Source organism: Trichoplax adhaerens, genomic scaffold (genome assembly GCF_000150275.1).
Source record: "Trichoplax adhaerens TRIADscaffold_7 genomic scaffold, whole genome shotgun sequence".
Taxonomy (NCBI): domain Eukaryota; kingdom Metazoa; phylum Placozoa; class Uniplacotomia; order Trichoplacea; family Trichoplacidae; genus Trichoplax; species Trichoplax adhaerens.
In genome coordinates, this window is record NW_002060949.1 from 2162171 (window position 1) to 2188284 (window position 26114).

At 33.0% G+C, this 26114-nt stretch overlaps 3 protein-coding genes across 3 annotated transcripts; all 3 read right to left on the reverse strand.

Annotated features, from left to right (window-relative positions):
* Positions 1–321: 321 nt before the first annotated feature.
* Positions 322–4497, reverse strand: TRIADDRAFT_58024 (uncharacterized protein; the record flags this gene model as incomplete). The annotated part of the gene is made up of 7 exons (XM_002114292.1): positions 322–380; positions 1159–1281; positions 1380–1485; positions 1609–1662; positions 1705–1773; positions 2907–2990; positions 4336–4497. 7 exons carry the CDS (start codon positions 4495–4497, stop codon positions 322–324), a joined length of 657 nt encoding a protein of 218 aa, XP_002114328.1.
* Positions 4498–6091: 1594 nt separating this feature from the next.
* On the reverse strand, positions 6092–9304 carry TRIADDRAFT_58025 (uncharacterized protein; the record flags this gene model as incomplete). Its single annotated transcript, XM_002114293.1, has 7 exons — positions 6092–6201; positions 6352–6474; positions 6587–6692; positions 6814–6867; positions 7388–7419; positions 8773–8800; positions 9143–9304. 7 exons carry the CDS (start codon positions 9302–9304, stop codon positions 6092–6094), a joined length of 615 nt encoding a protein of 204 aa, XP_002114329.1.
* Positions 9305–12563: 3259 nt separating this feature from the next.
* Positions 12564–16031, reverse strand: TRIADDRAFT_58026 (uncharacterized protein; the record flags this gene model as incomplete). The annotated part of the gene is made up of 1 exon (XM_002114294.1): positions 12564–16031. The coding sequence occupies one exon, from the start codon at positions 16029–16031 to the stop codon at positions 12564–12566; it is 3468 nt and encodes a 1155-aa protein (XP_002114330.1).
* Between the last annotated feature and the right edge of the window lie 10083 nt (positions 16032–26114).

The window sequence follows — 26114 nt, forward strand, 5'->3', positions numbered from 1 at the left end:
AGTGATAAATTATACAGTAAACTAAAAAGTGTCAATATATTACGCGAAGTCTAACGAGCGAGGGATCGACTAGTAATTTGGAACAATTGCATCATTTATCGTATCGGCCATTAGTAATTGAATGATCTTGTATCTACGATATTTATGCCGTACAAGGTGCCGGTATCCTCACTCAGGATTTTAATATTCGCTGATTAACTCAACTTTCGAGCATAAACTAAATTTAATAACCAATTCTCCTTATCAGTGAGTAGATCCAGCAATAGTTATTGGTGTTGAACCATATCTTTATTAGGGATTAAATACAGCGATAATCTGTTGTTAACACCATAATATTACTTTGTTATACGTGTACATGAACATGCATATGATTTCATTACCTAATGTCAGGTATTGTAAGATACGTTATCCATATTAATAGCAGTTTAAGCAGACTACAGTGGTATGAATACCTTTTTTTAAAACTACATTGTAGCCAGCTCTACGTAGTTGCAGTTTTTTTTTACCTCGTATTACAACTTAGAATGATATATATGGCAACTTTTATAACTACTGTAATTAGTTAATTTGGAAGAGGAATGCTCTCATACTAAGTGTTAGATATCTAATATACCTGACTGTAAATATTAACGGCATAAATGTGTGTATATGTAACGTATACAGGGGAAAAGAGTAGAGTACAATCAAAGTGTGAGCTATATTGTCCTAGTATCGATGATATAAACTGTAACCATCAATTATGCATTTTGCCAACATCAAATGGATTTCAAATGCACAACTTCATTAGCAGTTTAGTATTATCAGCACTTGGACATTTTAAGCTTTAGATAGCTATAACTAAGTTTTACCAGTAAATGCGGTCCTCCTTTGATTAATGTTGAGTGAAATTAATGTTTGCTACGTTTGCTACAGTAAGCAATTTGTTTATCGGGGTGTGATCAAACGTTCCGATATCAGTATGGAAGTATTTCAAGATATTACCTGAAAATAGTAGAAGGCAGGAAAGTAAATATCTACTTTTCATGATTATAGAACTTTGATAATTAATTGATTTTAAAAACAAGAGTATTCTTAAAATTATGTTCGGATAATTAGAAATAATCTTCGAATAGAAAAGAGATTTATCGTATTTCAATAAATTCATAAAGCAATACTTACCAGGTCCGACTACAAGTTGTCCACCTTGCTGCGTAACTTTACCTTGAAATCTCATCGATTTGATACCTCTCCATATCGACTTGGCTAGGCCTGATAATTCAGATGATTTGATATGTTCTGACCCTATATCAAAGATTTTTATTTTTCAATTTTATGACCCATATCGAGTTACTCAAGGGCTACTAGCTACAAATTAATTGTTTGCTTTGCAATGTCATTACTTGGTGCTGCATGTGCAAGGGTTGTTGCCATGCCTAATTTTGAATAGATGGTCCTCTGTGGATCGCAGTACATATCATGGTTATAGCCAGTTTCCTGACGAAATTTCTAGTTATTCAAAAGAAGGGCCATAACGGATTATTTAATTTGAGCGGTTTTCCAATTACAAATATGAGTTATATTTGTAGCATAGTAGGGAAATTATTTAAGAGGACGTTATTGGCTGGTCACCTTTATAAAGTTAGGCTTTCCACACCCAATTACTATAAGTCGAACGTTGGCTTCCTATAAAATTATTCAACAGTAATGATAGTAGCATAAATTAACCTTAAGAAAAGCGTAAGACCTCTTAGAATACTTATATACACAGCAAGATTTTAATCGAAGAATTATATTCTAGAATGCAAGAATGAGCAATTAGTTTTTGAAAATATACTCATCAGGACTCCTTCTGCATAATATTATAACCTAAGCTTCTTGCGTTGAATTAATCGACTATGGAATCAAAACATTCGATACTCGTACACAATGATTATATTTCCGCATAGCATTTAAGGTAGTGATAAATTTAATATTAATATGATAACTGATAGCTAGGGTATTTTATCGTTTCTTTCACTGGATATTATGGTAATTTATATTTATAAATACTGAATTTTTAACAATCTTTATCATTTACTATCTTCATTAAATTGATTTATAGCTCACTAAGAGCATAATATACATTAGTAAATTTCTGTAGATAAAAATTTTGTGGATATATAATCTTAAGAAAATATATAGAATATTTTGATGTGAGAGCTTGCATCATTCCACCACGAACTGAGTTATCCTGTATTGGTTTTACTAACCGCTAAAGATTCTTGCGGTATTTTGGCCAAATCTATCCATAAAGTAGAAAGAAATGAAAATAAGATTTCAATATTATGATAATTACTGCACAGCGTTTGTGAATAGTTTCGACCATTATGTACGATAATAACAATTCATGAATATTTGATATCCATAATTCTTTAATAGTAATTAAAATACTTTGATAATGATTTTTGTACAGTAAGTACTCGATATTGATTACAGCTAATTTAAAATTTTAACGTTGTAATGATTGCCATTTTAAAAAACAAATCAAAAGAAGTTGGATAGGAAATGCCCTGTTATTATTATATAGTATATAGGATCAAAAATTAATTAAGAGTGAAAGAAAATGTACAATAAATTATTAGCTAGATTCACACTTTAATTCATTTAATAGCATGTACGGTGTGCGCTAACTTAGAATTGTCATAGTATCAAAATATTACTCTAATCAATAAATTAATTTATGTCACCAACAATTTAATACATCTATATATACCCTACTACAAATAAATCTGCAACAGCATATTAAAAGAGTATGCAGTAGGTTGAATTAACTCGTCCTAATTTCGGACTATATATTCATAAGAACTTATTTACAAGGTTATTTATAGGGAGTACGGAAAGGTTAGAAAAATAATTTAGTTTAGATTCGTGCTATCTCATAGATTTACCTTCGACATATTCTTTACATACGTATCAGAGGAAATGCTTTCCACGATATTTGTGTTCATAAAGGAGTATAAATTATAAGAATTCTATCAATTTTTAGGATAGTTAAAGAATAATAACTAAACGAAAGTTTTAAATTAGCACAGTAAGATTAATCCGCTGCTTTAAAATATATAGTGTGTCGTTAATTTACATTACTTTATAGAGTAATACTAATACTAAGAATAAGGTCATTACAGGACACTGTATTAGACATTTATGTCTAGAATGTTCTGATAAATATTGATTTGATTTTTAACGCAGCTTACGTGCTTATCATATTTTGTTCTTAAAAGATGTCATATAAGGAAAGGGATGTAGTTAGTACCGTAAAATGTGATTCTATAGTGGTATAATTATAGAAGCTATCCGAAAGTGATCAAAACCGTATTTGAAATCGCAAAGAAGTCTAACTTCTACAGTAATAATTAATGTATTGCGCATAAGCCTTGTGCTTCGGTCTTACAGTTCTAAACTAGAGATTACTATACAGATACTACTGCCAGCAGAAGTTAAACTTAATGATAAAAATTCTTGACGGATATCATCGTCACGAAGTCAGTGGATCACGAAAGTTGATAGACGAGGAACTACAAGAAAATTAAGGCTGATACAGTATTTCCAATGCAATTTACGTTCTATCGAAAGTTAATAGTGTATCCTATAACACCCCTAATCAGGCAAATATCGATAATATTATCGGTATAGAGAATAGAATTATCTTCAAACTTGGCGTATTCTTGTCTATCGTAAATAAATAGCGTATTCTACTGTACCTAATCAAGCAAATATCGATATACAGAACAGGGTTGTCTTCAGACTTGATATATTTTTGTCAAACTAAGTGAACTGGTTATGCCTTTAAGATTATAAATTTTAATTAGTATAATTGTCTCATCTGCAAGATTTGAAGCCTCAAGTGTTAGACTCATTGTCTATTTGCTGAAAGTAAACATCTTATCATTTTATAACTACCCTAGTTAATAATTATGATCAGCCAATGCTACAGATTATATGCTTATTAATGGGGTAATTATTATTTTATTTTTCGGAAATTAGTGGTGTTCGCTAGACTCTATATATGATCTACGTATAGTGTATCTTTAACGGTTTAAATCACGTCTGACGTTTATTTTAGACTAGAGAGAAGTGTAGAACCAGTTTACCAGCATCGTCACTGTCTACTTTAGTAGTAAGATACTAGATAGTGTATAATGTATGACATAAAACAGAGTGCAAAATAGTTATTTTGGATAAAATGGTATTTCGTGTTTCCTTTCAAAATTCAATTAGAGCGTATAGATAAGCAATCGTAATTTCATATCTTTGTATAGGATGTCTAAAGAAAGATTAAAGCAACATTTAACTATCTTAAGAGTGTAATAAACGTACACGAACGAAAACGATGATGCTTAACTGATCCCTGTAAAGATCTCCAAATTTTAGAGTAGCACCATTTTCGTCAAACACTGGTAATCCATCAATTTTGGACCATTCGAGTTGTTTCTCGTCTGTCACCTCAGCGGAAATTTGATTGGTGTCGACTCCTGCCATTGCGGAAAGGCTGAAAATAGCCACACAATTTGATTTATTAACCTTGGGTCTACTCGTATATTGGACTGCAACTAATTAACGGATCAGTAATGCTGTCAAGTTGGTCCACTAAAGCTACACTAAACTCGTTTGGGTGCAACAAGTGGGGTGCAGGTACCTAGCCGACTACTCGTATATTATACGTGTAGCCCCTCGCTCTCTTCGCTTTATAAAATCCTATATGCGTTCAGTATGAGGTTGACAAGGGACTACTTAAAAACCAGGAAGCTGAAATTGGCTTACCCGAATAGCTATCAATAGAACACCAACTGCGGGCATTCAGTTATTAACCTATTATGAGAATACAAGCACTAGATTATGCTCATACTAGAGGATTGTGATACAGTATACACTGTACTATATTTCAAGTTGAGAGATTTAATGCAGTATGGACAAGTACGCTGGCCGTGTGGATGGACCATTGTATTTTTTCTTGGCACTGTATAAGAGATTTTTTCGGTCCTTAATTCCTTTCATAGACACCCTTATATTGGATGATTGCTAGAGGTACTGATTTCATGCTATACAAGTAATACAACGGTTTCTTAGCATTCTTGAAAGGTTGTACGTAGTAATTATTGCATACATCTAACCAATTTACAGCTAAGCGCCTGGTTGTTAAAAAATTTACTCGTGACGTAAATCGTAAACTTACGACGAGATCGAAGGGAATAAAGTGAAAGGTTATCACTGGCTGGTGTGACTACTGTAGGACATAATCGAGGGCACATACTGTAATACAGATGATGGTAGGGAGGGTTTTAAATTACCTTCAGTTAAGCAATTTGTTGTACCCATAACGGGAAGAGGTAGCGTCTTTTACCTCAATTAATCGACTGTTAGCGAGAATGCTTAGGAGTGACCAAGGCTGATTTAAAAATTGTTGTTTTCACACATGTCCAAAAACCGGTGCAGTTGGATTCACTTTTTACCGTCTAATAACTACTTACGTTTTAATCATTCTTTATTAGGAATTAAATGTAGCGACAAGCTACTGTACTTATGCAAGCTATAATGTTTTTTTGGCTTTTATGCACACATAAAACACAATTTTATTCTTATGCGCGTATATTAGATAATCAATGCAAAGCAATTGTACTAGGATTTTTCCTGACTATATTTTAGATATACCACGTAGTGACGTTAATATTCTGTATATCTACATTTCAGCTAGGTCTAGAATGCTACAATTCATTTTTATCATATATTACAATGTAGAAGTATACAGGTATCAAACTTTATAAACATGGAAATTAAAACACAGAAGGGTACTTCGACTAAATATTAGCGATCTACTCTATTACTGCAAACATTAGTGTCGTAAATACTATATATTGAACGTATATGAGATGAAAAGTTGACCAAAAGCGCGAGTCATAGTGCCCAAGAATTGATAATATAAACTACAGTAGTCATCGGTTATACATTTTGCCAATATCAAATGGATTTCAAATGTACAACTTCATTGGTAGTTTATCATTAACAACACATGAGCGTCCGCTTTAGGCAACAATAATCAAGTGCTGTAAGAGCAGTAAACTCAGTCTTTGATCGATTAATGTTTTTTAAATTCAACATTTGCTACATCGGCCATACTGAGTAATTTGTTAATTGGGGTGTGATCAAATGTACCGCCATCAATATGGAGGTATTTCAAAACATTACCTGAAATAGTAGAAAGATCCGCATCATGAACATAGCAATTTGTCAATTTTACTCTAAGATGATACATGATCGATACTATAGCTCACAATTAAAATTACGGTGGCATAGTTACGAACAATTGTTGAAAGAATTAATACAAATTCAACCTACCAGGTCCAACTATAAGTTGTCCACCTTGCTGCTTAACATCACCTTGAGAACTCATTGATTTCATAGTTCGCCATAACGAATTTGCTAAGCCTGATGCAACAGATGATCTGACATGTTCTGATCCTATTGTCAAGATCAATTTCTTATTCGTCTATTTTATAACCCATATCTATGCTATTAGGCTACTTAAGGTTTACTGGCTATCAATTGATGGTTCACTTTGGTATTTTATTACCTGATGCTCCAGTAGAGAGAGTTCTTATCATGCCTAGTTTGGAATAGACGGTCGTCTGTGGATCGCTGTACATATCATGCTGATAGCCAGTTACCTTACGAAAGTTCTAGTTATTGTAGAAAAAATACGTGATAGCTTATCAAATTTGAGCCGTTCGTGAACAATTTGTACAAATTGAGTTACAGTATTACAAGAGCATAAGTTTAGAGGTGTTATTGATCAATCACCTTGATGAAAGTGTGTTTGGCACATCCAATCACAGCAAGTCGAACGTTGGCTTTCTATAGTAATGATAATATAATCTTTAGAGAAGCGAAGTTTGTTGCAATGTTCATAGGTAGCACAAGGCTTTCATTGGAACAGTAGCTCATGGTATGGATGAGGAAGAAGCAACTGTTTTACGTTCCCCACGCTGATTAGTACACACAATACCAATTTACAAGCAATCTTTCGATCAATTGGTGGATAGTATTATCAAAAACACTTTCGATCTATTTCATGATAATCTACTTGTATCATTCATTTGTGATAAATGTGTTTGTTAGTTAACTAATGACTAGGATAGTTAATCATTTTCTCTTATGCAACACTATGATGGTTTATACTTGTAAACACTAAAGTGTTGTATTCATTTAATTATTAGAATACAGGACTCGCGTAATAGACTAGAAGCAAATTTTGTACCTATCAAATATAGAATTTCAGTCGATACATAATCGTAAGAATAAATCAAAAATATTCTAATCAAGTATTTACACTCTATTGCCAATAACTGGATTATGCAATATTAGTTTTACTAACCGCTAAAGATTCTTGCGGTATTTTAGCCAAATCTATTAATAAAAAAGAAGAAATAAAAATGTGATTTTAAATACCAAGAGAACATTGCAGTGCATTTATGAATACAGTCTTTGCAATCACGTATAATAACTGTTATTGTTGAATACGAGTGTACTGTATATGTTTCTTCGACGACGTAAAAAATACAATGATTTCTATGCAGTCATTGTTTATCATTGATGAAAATTAATTTAAAATTTAATGCTGTAAGAATTGATATTTTTTTAAAGACAAATTAAAGTTAACTAGGGGAACAAATGTGACGTTCCTTTTCTTATGATAAAGAATTTAAAAAAATGAATTAAGAAGAAGAAAAAATAATACGAATATACGTTCAACTGTCAATGAGATCAATCAACAGCTAGATTTCACATTAATGAAATGCTGGTATAATGGATAATTAATGATCGTGATTAGTACTGTGTAACATAATTTATAAAACGTTTGCTAAGTTGGGACGATTGTACCATCAGAATATAATTTGAATTAGTACTCATTGTTGTATAAATTAATTAAGCAACGTATCTCACAAAAAGTGATGACTAGACGCCTTATGAAGTTGAAAATGTATGTTTGTGAATGCATCAAGGCGTAATGTGAAAACATCGCAGCAATTACTATTGAGTAGAGACTAGAAAATGATTCATAATCAGAAAAACAATGATTCCTCTATTTTTATATCATTTCAAGATTTACCTTCGACATATTCTTTGCATATGTATCAGAGGAAATGCTATCCATGTTTTTTCATAGATATAGTCAAAAAGAAGTATATAGTTATAAAAGAAATTTTCAATCCAAAGTTCTGACATGTACAAAATTACATACAACCAAATGAATACTTCAAGTTATTATATTATACTACAATATCTTTCCCATTTATCTTGCAGTACGTATTACAATTAGTTCCATTAACATTGATGTATTTGGTTTGTCGTTGGTTACATTACTGTACAGCACTTGAAAGGAAAGTGCTAAGAATTTAGGAATAGTACAACGAGATAACTACTGTATATTCTTAAAGTTGTTTGTGCCTGAGGATATCCCGGTAGTGGTTAACCCTAACTGTTGATGGAATTCTTTCTAGGTATCCTCCATGCTTATAAGGTTTCATTATACTGTACCGCAATATTATTATTTTATTAATGTACCGTAGAATATAGTGTACGTTGTATGATCGGTCTCTAGGTCAATAAGACTATCAAGGAAAAATATCGTAATTTTGCAGTGAAGAATTTTGAAAACCACAAGCACTCGTTCAACAATTATAATTCTTTATTAAGCGCCAACATGCTGCTGCACAGTATGCATAGTCCTGTTTTAACGATGAATGAATCAATCAATACCGTGCACGCCTGCCGTTCTAACCCATGCCTAAAAGTGTATAATAATAAGCTTATGTACACGTAATACTGTACAGTGTACATGATATGCCTATTGGGTAGTAAAAGTATTCTTATTTTGGACTGGAAATGGCGATGTTGTCGATGGATGGGCGTATAGTCATGCAATAATGATCAGCAAATGCATCGTTGTCTTGTAAAGAAAACAAAGCCGCTTTGTGCTTAATCATCCATCTCTTTTTCACATGATTTACTACGCATACCTACGATATACAGTCCTAATTATTAATATTAAATTACTAGTTTATACTCAAAGAGGCTAAAAACGGCACTACTAATAGAAGGGTGGAAGTTGATCTCGGAATAAACTTACACGAACAAAAACGATGATCGTTTTTTGATTCTTGTAAAGATCTCCAAAGTTGAGGGTAGCGCCATTTTCGTCAAATACTTGCAATCCATCCAGATCAGACCATTGCAATTCCTTCTCGCTCATGACATCGGTAGCTATCTGATTGGTGTCGACATCGGCCATTGCTGAAAATAGCTCAAACTGAGCCCAGTTCGATGTATTCGACTTGAAATAATTTCAATTTATCGATTGGATCGCTAACGCTTTACCCAATCGATGTCGTCAAAATAATTTCTTACGCCGGTAGCGGGGCGAGATCTTCAAATGATGAAAACTTTGCCAGTATCGCTCAATATGCTAGGTCTTGTATGACAGGGTAGTGTCCAATATAGTAGCCCATGTGTATAGAGTACTGTAACAGGCCATTGCCATTGGCGTGCAAATGTATGGCTGTGTGGATGTCCAAATTAGTGTCACTCTCAATGGTAACGTCATCTCCATTTTCTTACCGCAATGGATGTTGGGATCATGATGGAGGTCAATCGAGGTGACCTCTGTACAGAAGTAGGCTACAATACAGTACACTGCTGTACTGTACACTGTAGACTGTACACTGTGTAGACGTCCTACTGCAGATTGATCTTGAGTTCTTTCATGTTAGTTAGGGATGTTATTGGTCTTCTTTTCTGGGAGTAATCATGCTCTGTTCACTACTGTACTGACAGGGACTACTGACAGGAAACGACCACAGCGTAAAATCAATGTGCAAGCTTATCATTTTTTTATACCATGCTGCACAAAACCAAGCTAGCAGGCTAATAGCAGCTAATTTAGACGTCAATCGCAGACAGTATCGTGTACCATTATAGATGTGCGATACACTTGAAATAACCAGTGAAAGAATCAGCCTGTTAATCCCTGTTATTACACTCCCTCACAAAATGATCCCTTGCGCATGCCCCGTGGAAGTCAATGGATTTTGCCGGGTGTAATTAAAAGCCTAGCTAGCATTTAAATTGACACTTCTGCCAAATTACAGAAGAGCGAAATCTGGACGTGATACAGTGGTTTTCAAGTAAACGGTTATAGAACAAGTTCAACGTCTTGAAAATGAAAGACGTGATACAGTTTTCAAGTTTACATGGTTTTCAACGTTACTTTTCAAGCGTCAATTTGATAGCTATGCTTTAATCATACCTAGAAAATCGATCGACTTGCACAGGGCATGCGCATAAGTTCATTTTGTGCAGCAGTGGATTATTAGTAATAGCGAACAAGCGGTTCCTGTCCATGCTACAGTATATGGTATACATATACAGTACTGTATATGTCATACCCCGAGAAATCGATCGACCTGCACAGGGCATGCGCATAAGTTCATTTTGTGCGCAGTGGATTATTAGTAATAGCGAACAAGCGTTTCCGGTCCTTGGTACAGTATATAGTATACATATACTGTACAGTACTGTATGTGTATTAGCGTATTGGGTTGAGAATCCTTTCTCTGTGTAGCAGTATCTCCCTCTCTCTCTCTCTCTCTCTTTTGTACCTGATAGACTTAGAGTAATAAAGTTCTCTTCTGTGAAACAGCTCTCTCTCGTCTCAGTTTAGAAGTAGAAGTAGACATATCATTACACTGATATCCGAAAACAAAAGAAATTGCACTGTACGTCACACTGTACGTCACACTATACGTCAGAGTACGTGGCGCGTATTTCAGTCCGTCAAAAACAAATGGCCGAATTTAGAACATCTATTGGACGTTGCGTCAATTCGTCTTGCGCGAGTACTAAAAGTGTGTAAATTAACAAAATTTTGAAATATTGTCGGTGTGCAATAGTTAACATCTCAGTTGAGAGGGGGTAAGCAATGATTCCAACAACTTTTGCTATTCTCCTATGGTCTACTGTACAGTCATCGGTAGTATCACTATAAAAGTCATATCAAGTTTACTAAAATCGTACAAAAAAGAGAGATCTCTTCGCAATTTGATCAGTGTTATAAAAGTCTTTCATTGCACTGCTCTGTCATGGACTACAAGTCATACTGGGATACTAATATTAAGATTGAAACTCAAATTTTTCATGTGCTCCACTGTATCTCTATGGCTAGCACATGATGAAAACGTCAACTTTTAAAATAATTGCCATAGTTACATGTTTGCACAGGCTAAGATCAATATTGTAATTGAATATTCTCACAGGTGCAGGCAGGGACTACTCAATGACACCGCATCTAACAGTCCTTGGTGTAGGTAGATATCAATCAGTAATGAAATCAATCCTATTCCGTACGTGAGAAAAGACCTTTAGCACCTCGCTATAGCTGATATTGTAGAAATGGCACTTGTGCTGTAGACCATAATAAAAATAATACTCCAGTATTATACAATCATAAATACGTAATTTTATTCTTATGTTATAAACATGAAAATGACCATGTTACTTGCCTACAATCATCATCAAGTTGTGATGTAAGCTATAAATTATGGATATATACAGTACAGTATATATAGATATACACTACACTGCATACCAATAAACATACAGTACAACAATATTGATGGATCATACTGTAATAAAGTACCATATCGATAAATTTGTAGTAGAATATTTATACTCTATCAAATATCCAAAACGTACAGTAGAATAATATTGTAGATAAAAATGATTATAGACAGTAGAATAATGATTAAAAGACATCTTGATCGATCTGTTTGAAAAATCAAAGTAGCATTGGAAACAAAGACCATGTAATTTGCATTGTACAAGCTGTAAATGGACGTATAGTAACTAAAAGTAAACTACGAGCTAATCTAAATATTCCATAAATAAAATGCTAAATTTGGTGTCATGTAACAGATTGTGTCCATCCATGGTTACAGCTTGCTGAAATGAATTAGTAATGACAGTTTTCTATCTCTTGATGATTATACAACAAATGAATCTAGGCCTTCAATTTGTAACGAAAATACGTATATCTCTAATAATAATTTATATCTTTAGAATAGCACAATAAGAGAATAGCAACAGCGATAAATCTTCATTTTTTAACCTATCATTCAGAAATGATGAAAAATTTTTGCATTACAGTTACAACACAACGTTTTGATGACACAATTATGATCGCCGAATGACAAGCCTCAGACTTGGCTGTGCAATGTATGCAAATTATATATTGAATGCACAGTTGGGTGTGTGGATTCGGCTTATACCTTATAAAGAAAGAGGCCAATCTAATGCAACAAGGATTTAGATTGTTTTTTGACGTTGTTTCCTACGATATTGCATATAAAATATAAACGTATATACTGTATATATATATATATATACATTAGGTGAGTACACCTACATATAGAATATAACCGGATCAACTACATTATTACCCGTAGTTATTTTGTAACGTGATCAATAACCAGTAATAACTATCGTCTTAACTACTATTACACATAACTATCCGATTCATCATCTGAATCGGTATCATTAAAAGATGGAATTGTTGCAGCTTTTCCATCCTTCTCTTTTTCAACTGTTTGCGTGAACGGTACTTTTCCCTTATCCATATATTCACTCCATACTTGTAATATTCTCTCTAAAATGATAATATGCTGTCTAAAATCTTGCGTTAATGATTGCAATGGAATAGACCTATTTACTGACTTTGAATCAATACCATTGGTAGTATCTTTACTAGAACACATTAAAACTGGGCCAAAACAGATAGCCAAATTATGAAAACTCATTTTATTACTATCCTCGAACTTTCCAACACGAACTAAATGGTCCAAGATGAATGATAATGTTGAACGATTTGGTTCAGGTAATGAGTTCATTAAGTTTAAGATAGTCGCGTCGCAATCTTTACTCTCTAAAATACATGGATTATCAAATAAAGTAGGATACAATTCATTGGTTAACAACGGCTCTGGTAATTCGCGTAAGTAATCTTTCAAGACACCAGTCAAAACATTAATATCTGGATATCGTTCAATATCAGCTAAATTGACCGACATGGCATTAAATTCAAATTCTGTACGTAAAGTTTGCTTCCTTTTAGCTGATCCACATAAGCGGTATAAGCCAACAGTATCCATGCCACGCTCTTCAATAGCAGCTATACATTTTTGAACAATTTGAGGTACTTGATTACCTTCACGTTGTGTTACCGCTGCTAAATCAACACCAAAAACTCCAGCAGTTCGTGCTGATGGGCGCCGCTGGAACGTTGATTCTTGTCCAACGAAATTAAATTTAGCATAGATGACACCGAAAGGCTTAGTATGTAATGCCAATTGATGATTAGGACCATAAGTATGGATCAATTTAGCAAAGTTCACATTGCCGCTTACAAACAAGGATTTATTATGCAATCTTGTACTTTTACTATTGCCAACAAAGCACTTAAATGAGACATATTGACAACAATCTAAATCAATCTCGAACGATTCATCCCATTCGAATAGAGTGGTGCCACGCTTACTATTAGTTTTAGCTTGAATTTCACCATCTACTTCAATAATGCAATAGACATCACGTTGTTTGCAATTATTATTATTACCATTATCACTTGATGTCATATCTTTACCACATAACAGATTGACACTTAAACGACCTGATAATAAGGCTTCTTTACCATCCACTGATGGAGGGCTAACCCTTAATTCTTTGGCTTCACTAAAATGAGCAATAAAATCATGATCTAATTCATATTGTGTATAACTTGGACAGCGTTGCGATTTCTTATTACTTGAGGTTGTATTGCTATTACCAGACATGCCCAGCATACCAGAGACATCCAATATTTGCTTACGTTGCGAGGATTTCGGGCTAGCAAACAACTTCTTTTTACTATATGTCGATTTTGTCTTTGTCGATGATGGCATATTATCGGATGGCATACTGGATGCTTGGGCTGCAACTAATCCCATGCCAACAATAGCTGAGAGCGATTTAGAACGATTACGTTTATTTGAGAACTTTTTCTTCCCTTTACCATTTAATACTGGTGTACCTACTGGTGGAGGGACACCTAGCAAATCAGTTGTATTTTTAAATCGAAATCTTTTCTTCTCCTTTTTCGCTAGATTAGCACGAGCTATACCAGGCGTTAATGTCATTTTTTTGGTATCTAAGACAGGCTTATCATTTTGACTATTGGGTATTTCATCATCGTCAGCGCTATAAGACCGTTCTCGTTGATCCGAAGATGGAGGATTTTCGATACTCATCGTTAAAGGAGATGGTACGCCAATAGGTGACGGGCTTGAGCGATTAGATGGTGGTGTTTCTAATACAGGTGTTGATGCTCCTGAATCAGTACAATCGCTATCGATAGCGATGATAGGTAATGTAAGCTGTTTACGGATATTCAATTGCAATGACATTTTTTGAGCCAAGCTATTGGCCATTTTGCTGGAGTCATCTTCGTCTGAACTAATCGAAGTATCTGGCCGCACTGAATCATCTGAACTTTGTATTGAACTATTATCAGCTTCAGATTGCGACGAAATAGTCATAACAATATCGTCATGATCGCGTTCTGATGTTGATTCTGAGTTTTGTCGAATAACTTGTTGATCCGGTAATGTAGCAGCTGGTAGTATTGGCGATGAATGGCGGCGATCTTCATTACATGGTAGCGATAATAGCGAGTGAGCAATATTCTTGTCGGCTTGATTGATATCATCACCATGTCGACGTTGACTATCCGACTGACGGCTTCTCCAGGTTCGATTACTTTTTGGTGATGGTATAGAATCTTGTTGAGTATCTGAATCTTCATGATTGGAATTAGGATAAGAATCGGAATTATAATTATAATTTTCACTGGTTGAATCGTAGGATTCGGTAGCTGAAAAATACGAACTATCGTTCCCTGTTTGATAAAAGCGAGTGTTAACAGGTGAGATCATTGGAGTACGATTACTAGAATGATTTGTGCCACCATAATCGATGATGGAACCTTCATTTAATATTTCTAGCGATGATGGTATACCTTTTCTAGATACAGGGAATTGATCAGAGCTTCGCCGATTATTTTTTGTACGCGATGGAGCCAAGAGTTGGTTTGTTGTTGAACGATGATTGGACATGGATTGATGAGAATTATTATGACTTGATAGAAATGGTTGCTGAGGATCAGAATGCCGATGTCGTTGTTGACGTGGATAATGATTATGATTGCTACCACTGTGATCTAATCCTTTCGATGATGATAATAATTGTTGCTGTTGATGATAACTTGTGTAGCGATTTGTTTCTAAATGCTGTGGGCGATTGATAAATTCAGTAGGCGAATTACGACATGATGTTGAAACTCGTCGTTTTAGTGTCAAGGATAATTTAGTTGGATTACGTAGTAAAACAACGACATCATCTAATGTCATGTCAGCAACACTGACATTATTAACATTGAGTAATTCATCGCCAATTTGAACTAAATTGTTCACATCGACAACACTACCTAGAGCAATTCTAGATACAAAGATTCCATCCAAACGATCGAATCCATCGCCATTACGGATATAAAAACCAATGGATACACCGGGTGTTTTCATTAATTCTACCCTACTAATACTATATGCTCCACTCTCATCGCGGATATGAGTAACCGACGTAATGTTATATGAATGCTCAGCGGCGCTTTCTTGGCCATTTTCATGCAATCCTGGATCCGCATGATGAAGTCGATTGATACTGTCATCGCTAATATCACTTGCACGTCTTTGCATAAATTTCTTAGCAATATTTTTCTTGATCAGTTGACTATATTGCTTTTTAATACCGTTGCTTTTGCGAGGATTAGAAGGGCTATTAACTAAATTAGGATTGTCTTGCGGCCATATTGCTTGATTATCATAAGTGTAGCCAGCTGGCACCGATTGTTGATTGACAAACTGTTTATCAGACATGATGTGATTTCGATTCAGTCTGCCTTCCTGACGAGTACTATTCTTAGCGATAGCCGATGATTGAGAGGATATAGTGGATATTCTATCTATCCAACTCTCCGGTCACTCAAATCATTGCTTGAAATGAATCACTTGCTTTATATTTTTGCGGGGTTGAGCTTTTTGACTTGTATTCTGAATATAGATAAATAAATCAATGGATCGATTAAATAAAGTCCGCTAACAACCTCAATAATATAGATTGAGTTACGTAAATTAAATATCATGGAGTGCTATTTATTCTACTAAAAGCTCGTGATCATAAATCGTTGTAATAAAAAATATTCTGGTATATGTATGTAATGTAATTGAGTAAGAAAAAATTGGTATAAAATGAATTAAAAATCTCAGATTCTGTTATTATGTGAAAATCTATCTTTATCTTAAACGAATGCGAAACTCATATCGAAATTATTTCTTATTACATCTCTGCTTCGCTAAAATACTATTTTCGTAGAATTGAAAATAAAGCGAAAACATCAAGCCTTTATCATAAGACAGCAATGTAATTGAAAAAAGGTTTACTATTATTTCTATCTGTTCCGGTAGAACTTCACAAAGAAATAGGCCTTCAATGTTGGATAACGTCGGGAAGATGATGAACAAGATGGAATTTATTAAAAGTAGACAGTGAGGTTCTTTGACGTTATATCAACATAACTGTATGTCGATTAAATTAGAATCTATAAATGAACTCGATACGAACGGAATAATTAACCTATAAGACAACAAGAAACTAGTAAGGAAGTTTTCAATCTTAATTAAATGTTCAGCACAGAATGGACCTATGAATAAATGCTGATAATAACGAAACGGAAATTAACCTTATTTTGTGTATAGTACGATCGCATAATTCTCGACGTACGCGTATTCTCTATTAATTAAATCCTCATCATACGTAAAATATAAAGCATTGAAGAAAATGAACGGAAATTAAGTCCAAGTAAATGAGCTGTATATGAAGTAATTTTAATCAAAGTTTCCATGACATACTGTCTGTATAGGATATAGAATTATTGTTTATAAAGATTGAAGTAAAAATAGATGCATTAATTTTAATTAGGTAGCTAGACATTATTTTCAAATAATGTTACATTACCCATTGTGCCATGGAGTACTAGTAGCACCTGGATTAAGATGTAGCCGAATTATAAAAGTATAGTTGTTTTAATTCCATGGGTTTAAATTAAACTATTCAAAGCTATTTACTAGTTAAAGAATCTAATTATAAATATCCTATTCAGGTTGAAATCGTTTTACTTACAAGAGTATTAGCACTAGAGATCCTAGAGTCTCTAATTATCTTTCTTTTTAGCAATTTATGCCCTAGTTTAGGCATAGTCATAGCATTGTAGTGTAAATGGTGACAGAAAAACTTCCTAAACTAAAAAGGACTCCTGATCACTATCCTAATGTTTAGCCTATTCTATCGAAGCCAACCAAATTAATAACAGCTGTAGTGTAATTAAAGCAATTCACTGTACACCATTACCTAGATTTTATTCAGTATTCAACTTTTTTTTTCCTATTATTCTCTCATTAAATGAAATGAAACAGACTCTGATCTAGATTTTTTAATCCAACTTCTACGGTACTAGACGTTATCACAGGACTATTCATCATATTTAAGATATACTAATTTTACGTATAGGACATAATCTAAGCTAGCGGGAACCATGACCATCAATGATCAATGAGAAATTAAGAAAGAAAATCTCATCAATACTAAACACCCGTAATTCATAAATTTTTGACCTTTATGAAGTCGCATTTTTAATCTGAATTGCCTCGATAATTTATGAGACCATATGCCCTTTAATTGATCTATCATTTCAAGATTGACTAGAAATGATTACAAGAAACGGGTATATTCATCTATCCTTTTTTCCCTTTAATTGCGCTATCACTGTCAAGATTATTACAGATACTAACTTGAAAATTCTCCATCGAAAATCTTTAAATTTTGACGCAAAGAGTTATCACACTCCTTTACTATGTTTGCACTAAAACTATAAGATTGCAGTCACATCACAATGAAGAATACACCAGCAGCTTTTTAAATTATATTAAAGTTATTTTTTAGACTGCCTTTAGTGAATTGTATAGCTTGACAGGATAAGCTCTGTACGGAGAAATAACTCAATTAGATTTTTGCTAGCGACAGCGACACTAATTAATGGCTAACAGCAATAATAACGAGTCTGTATGAAACCTAAAAGCCAGAAAGTTAAAAAAATTGTTATTTTAATCTTTCCTAAATAGTACAATGACTATAGAGTCAATGGAGGATTTTCGCTAATGACGACTAATTATTTCTTTCTATTACTTGAAGTAAAGTTTGTCAATAAATGACTTGTATTTGAAGAAGGGCAAATTAAAGTCATAAAATCATAAAACATCTATTTTAGAGTTATAGTAGCAAAAATATGCGAATTAGCAGCGTTGGAGATGAATTACTGTAGTACAGTCGGAATTAAACAAAAGCTCTTAACCGCATTTATTTTATGACATAAAAATGGGGTGTTAACTATTTCATGAGTCATAAAATTCTTCAGCCAATAGATAGTAAGTGAGAATATTCAAATTGAACTCAACCTACTCACTAATAGGCTAAGATAATATCCGATAGCAGCGATCGAAAGGGAAATTTACTATCATCATGACTTAACAGAATAGTATCATGTGATAGGCACCATCTTGGTGAAGCTCAATCCTAGGATACTATCAATTTTTACCGGAATTGTCAAGTATTTAACTGTAATTAACTACAGACTATTGCTAATTGTATTGATAGAATGTGCTATATTGTACATTCTATTTATATCGATGAAATTCACATTATAAAATGGTAACACAAACCCGATCGATATGGCTACTTTGCAGCATTTTCTCAAATGCTCACCGATATAGAAAGTAAGGATTATGCACTAGAATTATCTACGCAAGGTAGAAATCCACGCTGGTAGTGGTTGACTAACGCATGGATTTAGTGTCGAAACGGTGATTAACTTAAAAATGTAGTCAATTAAAGAAAAAATATAGAATAGCTAGATGCAAACCTAGACAGTTCATCATATCTTAAACTTTACAACCATATTAACAGACTACTTCCTTAATGTTAATGCTTGGATACGTGCTGTCGCTTTTTTGCTGACGAATCAAAATGCGTAATAGCGTATTTTTGGATTACCATAATTCTATAGTAGGTGACTAGACAGAGAACAATTTTGGATAATATACTATGCACTAGACTATAAGACGATATTCTACTGATATTTAATGATATATGTTTCAAAGAGGAAGAAACGGATCCAACTTACAAAAAGTATGATCTGATGGTGTATCCAAGTTGAAGATTTCTTTACCGGAAGGACTAAATCGTTCGTAGAACACGCAATTAATGAATCGAATGGTCCTTTTTCTACGAGAACAATTTATTGTAAATTTTCAACCTTCAAATTCGGGAGCTTTTAATTAGTGTAAATAACTTTGAACACTTCACTTTACCTTGACGCGTTGTTAGCGTTAGCTTTAGGCAGTTTTAAATCGTTGTTGTACAACTTTAATCGCCAGTAAGGTGAAAGTACAATTTATCAAATGAGAACGTGATCAAAAAGATCCAATGATGTATTAATTCGATCTCCTACTTCAAGTCAAGAGTTGGGCAGTTCTTTAATAGATAGATTTGAAGAGAATAGAAACAGTGAATAGCTACATTACAACATGGCCTGAAGGAAGAAAATTGACAAACTAGCATTGAACCAATTCTATGCTGGTACTTATATCTCACTCTTATAGCATAAAATGATGATGGATAGAAATGCTTATCCGCTACTATTTTATACTGGTTGGGGAAGTCCTTAACTTTTATGCTATTTATTTTTTAGCTTTTGTCAACAGCTGGAAAGTTATGTCAAACAATACTAGCAAGATGAATAAATCAGATAGCAAATAATAGCATGAGGAAGGTTTACAACACGGATGCTGAGTCTATAATTGACATCTGCAAACCATTGATTGATCGTTGACATAATCTTTTATTAGCCATAACATTACTAATCAGCATATTCTTCTAATTGGTTGCTAGGTACCATTCTATGCAAAGCAACTAAGCATCAATAGTTTACTCTATAGCCATCATTATTTTTACCCTTTATTGATTGATTGTTCCATTATTGAGGAACGTGATGTTTGTGTAATGGCATCTTGTTGACAAATCTTCACCTTATTTTGTGTTAGCGTTCTTCATAGTTTGCCGGTAATCAATGCAAGAAGAGTATAATTAGTTCTAACTTTTGCTAGGCAGTTGACTCATCTCCTTATCATATTATTAGTTACAACATTGAGTTGGATAATATCGAATTTGCAATATATTCAAATCTTGAAAATACTTACTTGTAAATGCTATATGACTTCTCTAATGGGCCATGGCCAAAGACCTGAATTCCATCTTAACTAGAGCGTGTAGTAATTAGAAAATTAGAGTACAGTAGTCTATTTCTTTTCTAGCATTATTGGCTAAAAAATTACCGTCTAATTAACAGTCTAATAGTATTGCAAGCCTATATCCAACATGATCAATACGCTTAAAGGCAGCAAGACTATCTACAGAAAGTAAATGATAACAGCAAATATTTCTTGCCATCAATTGAATACAACTAATCACGTTTCCAACATGATGATAGTGATTGTCTTATACTTCATTTTTGCACATGGATCATGACATATATGTCGGTCAAAGTCCTCCCACATATGTTTTATTTAACATCCGCTAGCGAAACAACGATGAGTAGTAGTACTATGAAGGCTAACTGTCGGTATATCTAAGAAGTTGAGTAGAAATCAGCTTGTAAAATTGCTGCTATGTTGACTTTATAAAGTTAGTGATAATCCTCTTCTAACGTAGTCATTGTTAAATACCGCGATTCATGCTATAAAAAGGTTGGCATCTATTATCGTCTCATTTCAGATAGCTACATTTCGTTAGGAAGAGATTTCGTACACCTAAGCTTGCATAATCATTGGTTCAAGCTATCTCTAGATAGTCTATCATGATACAGTGACAGCAATATTATGTTGTGTTAAAAGTTGAAATTGATCAGCACAATCATTGTAAAGATAGCAGCTGAATAGAAGGTAGTATCAGTGGTAGAAGTAATAGTACATGCAGAAAAAAATGTATACTATTTGCAGATGCTTTATACCTAGCATAGAATTTATCTATCAGGTTAAGATACGATAGGACTTAGAATAGAAAAACTACGTGGGATAATTGGTTAACAATTACAATGATTCAATGTTATCCAAGATTAAAATAAGCTAATACAATATTGATGGTGGGAACAGAATATGATTTAATGAATCGTTCAGCTTGATTAATTTTATCATTTCACAACTTCCTACAGAATTTAATAAAGGGATGAGAAAGAATTTTCGTTTGCAGTTGGATGGCATAATGTTGATAATCTACACACAGCATGACTGATACAAGTTTTCAAGCCCATTAATTTGCTATTTTATAATTTCTTACAGAGTTTAATGGAAAAAAATTATTTTTTTAAATAAGTTAAAATTTCCCAGTTTCATCGTAGACTGATAGTGTATAAGAATTTTACTCCTGTTATTAATATTCCTCAAATGAAAAATGGAAGCATTCAAAATTTATAGCAATTTTTTCATGGTTAAGCTACCCAGTTTTCAACAATAATTGGGCGATTATCCCATCTAACAACTTAAATTAATGCAATAGTTTATTACAGGAAGGTACAATAAGTATTTAAGACAAATAATTGATTTTAAAAAGTTACATCATATTCTTATATAGCTATGACGTAAGATTGAACTATGTGAGAAACGATAGAAATAACTATTCTATTTTATATAGTCGTTGCAAAATTGATGAATCTCTCTTTACCCTCTATAGAATTGAGTATTATTTAAATAACAAATTCTTTCGTGACATCAATTAGAAATTAATTATTGATTCCTAATAAGCGTAAAATAATGCTAGCAATTTTAATAAAAGGAAATAATGTCATAGCTCCAGATATCCCACCCTATAACTATCCTATCCTATCAATATTTAATCTGGTAAATTATTTCTTATGGCCTTAATTAATCTCCTTTTATATCTAAAAATTGAGATCATTTCAAGTTTATTCTGAATCGAATTCTTTTTTGTCAGGACAAACGAGTATAATAACATATTGTGCGTCATTTTAATCGTCAATCCCGGCAAATGGATAATATCACTATAAGATTTATAATGAAACGTCAAAATGACATTTTTTCCATTTAAATAGGAATGATAAGGCTCTCCTAATGATACAGATTGCAATTTAATCACTTAAATTATTTATCAAAGAATGAAGATATGGCTGCGCCTAAGCTGCCATTTTCTCCATCATTATGAATACGATGATACCATTTTTGGTGCCGTTGTGTCCCACAATTTTAATAATACTGATTGTTTATGTAGATACTAAACATCTGTAAGCATCGTCCGCCTGCCTTCAAGTGTATCTGTACTTTGCTGCCACTTGATACGATATTTACCTCCATCGTTATGAACTATTCTAAGTTTAGAAAAAGAGCTCACTATCGCAAATTTAGTATAGAGCTTGACTTGTTTAAATTCAGACTAAGAGCAATATCTTAAATTTACATAACCTGTTAACATACTTCTTTTTACCTCATGCAAGACAAATTTGACTATTACTTTCAAAATTTTATTATAGATGACGGAGAATTATTTTAGATTGACAACATGTTTTAACATTCATCATAAAAATTAATTTGACGCCAGCCTAAGACAGTATTATATCGATAAAGATGAGCTAAAACTGAACGATAAGTCCACTGATGAAACACTCAATGGATTGTTCTGCAAATAATAAATTTCAAGTGTTGTAAAAAATTTGAATATTTACTGTTTTCCTATCATTTAGTCATAATACAGTATTAGCAGAAACGATAATCATTATGTTATTTACTTCCTGCATTAAATTTTTTATTAGCCAGGCTAATCGATAGATAATGATCAAATTTATTTTTATTGTAGCTCATTTTACCCTATATCTTTAATTAAGAGATTAATCTACTTTATGCATGATGGTAGAGAGTCATTACTATCCCTAAATCGTATCAGGTTTTGCTCAACTAATGTATGGATGAATAAAAAAAATTTGGGGGCAATTTCTTTCAATTCTAAGATTTACAACAAGCATAAGATAGATGGTAATGACAACAGTTGTTGTTCATCTTGGTGAACAACAACTTCATTCTTAGTAAGGAATAACTGCATTGGTTGTTATTGAATTTGGTCATAGCGTATTAGCATCATATTTTACAAATGTACTTACAAACTGTTTTATTAGATGTTCAAGGACAAAGCCATGAAAGAATTAAGCTGACCAACACCCAATTTATTCGCCTACCATGAATTATGGATACAAGAAACTTGATTATATGATATTATCGATCTATTCTGTCAATTAATCTGCTCCTGGCTATCAATGACTGATGATGTCACATTAATCCTCTAAATTATGCCACCTTTTATTTATTTCTACCAGTTATTGTTGCTATTGCTTAAGATAGACAATACATCATTTTAACAACATGATGTTTTTCTAAATTTTTCTTCTCTTTGGACAATAGCTATTATTCAACATTATCAGAGTCATAGCTTTTAGCTTCGTCAGATGATTTGTATTAATATATACAGCATAGTCTAAAATGACAAATAAATACTATTCGCGTGTTTTCTAAAAAAATTACTTGGATTACATCATGTGCTGTAATAAACACAGGCTTGTTTAATCAAGCCCAATTTCTTCTCTACTATTATTATGAGATATAAAGTGGTAGATGAGATCAATAAAGGTTGCATATAAGCATTGAAAGGTGTTACTTGGTAAGATATTGAGCAACTTTAGATGTATTCCAACGTGCAATATTTGAAAATAGTATGAAGGTAGTAATTAAATCAAGTACAGTAGAATTGATAGAACGGTACTGTCATTTTATTAGTAAATCTTAGTCGAGGCCGAATGATAATATTATCAAGGGAACTCTAATGGTGTCTTAATATTTCTTAAATTCAAATCTTGCGAAGTCTTCATATTTCGAATACTTCCTAAAATATGGATTTTCTACTGCATAAAACTACCACTTATATAGTTTGAATGGAGCAATTTAATATCATCGATGCAACTGGTGCTTTATGGTCTTATTTCGTCATAAAACCTGATAACTTTACATTTTCACTCTTTACACTAATTTCAACCTTTACCGCATCTTTTTTTTTACTGTATTGTAAAAGTTATTTCTACATAAAACTGCTGCCTAACATGACTACCACAGTAAATACAGAGAAATAGTATAATATTGCAACGTGGTCTTTAGGCTGATAATTGCTACATCTAGGTACCATAATGATGGTATTTATATCTTATACGATTAATGACTGAGAAAACGGCAGATATCTATTCCTATAACCTCAGTGTAAAGTAACAGAACAGAATAACCGATGATATTTTTAAAGTACTTCTTGAAAAATGTTAACTGTTATTCTATCTGTAAACAGGGGCACTCGATCTTTATAAAAAAATATGAATCAGCGAAATAATAGAAGCGGTCTTTTTGATGTAGTAGCGAGTCTAAATATCAATTCGGGTGTTTGGGGTTGATTTTGGTCATAGTACGACTCCTAATGTTTTAAGATTATTACAGATAAGGTCAAAATTTTCACAATGGTCTATTTGAATGATCTAATCGATATCATAACCTCGTAAGCTGATTGATAAACTGCAATAGCACATATTAGCCTATATGCCGATGGGCATATTTCCGTCATAGATTTCGGATTTAAGCGTATAAACCAGTGTTGTGCGGTTTATCTATAATTTGTTAATGTGGTACATGGTTTATAAATACTTGATATCCACCCTCTAATTTGCCACGTTGGCATTAATCTCGTTCATACTAATAACATTTTACGATAAGAAATCTATTTCTAGTTATACGATGATAGTAATATCTTGGAAGAAAGTCTCAAGATCTGAGTTTAGAGTTGTCAGATATTCAATCTTGCCTTGTTAGGTAATAAAATATGAAACAGTTACCATATTTTGTGCTATTAAAAGCACCACTCTGTAGCAGCAAAATCAAGATGACCTCTGTATAGTATAGCATGCAGTATTGCATTTATTTTGGATATTAGTCGGCTTTTTTCCACTCCTACTTTTAAGTCAATATTGATTTCTTTCTTTCCTATCGATAGCATTACTCATCCCATGTAAATTTATTCCTTCCGTATTTTTTTAATATATCACTTTGTAACAAAATAACCACGATAAAATAGCTTTACTTAAAACATAAAATACGAAATTTACTCCAGAACAAGTTGAAGCAGAAACGAAATGCTTAGGGTTACTAAATGCATAATTTATGTAATTGGATAATGAAGCAGAATGAGTTTCTTAAATTAACGAACACATATGCAGTACCAATTTAACTTAACATACGATAAATTTTATACGATGATAATTTTAATTTTTTAGCATATAAGATCGGTAAGAAAGTAGGTTAGAAATGTTAATATTGATAAACAAATTAAAAACGTTTAAAGATGAAACCGCCACCGCTAATGCATATTTATATTCTGAGCTGGAAGTTTGACAAAGCTAAGCGCTTTCTTATAGTGGCTAAATCAGCAGATCTATATTTAAATTAATTATGTTGTTATTGTGATGTTGTCTATCTTCTGATATGATTCAAATGTCAATCATTTCAATCGCCTTTCTTGCTAAATGGATTTTATAATCTCACTCAGCTTAAAATAAACTTTGATGCTTGTGCCTACATAAATAGATTAATTGGCTAACATGTAAGATGAAGCATAATGATTACCGTAAGTATTGTATGCGTAAGATGATTAACTCTCTAGACAGATTCCTTATATTCCTCATTATAAAATTAAATCTAATAAATCCCATTACATAAAAAGCGATTAGATTAAGACTAAACTTTAAATATGTTAAT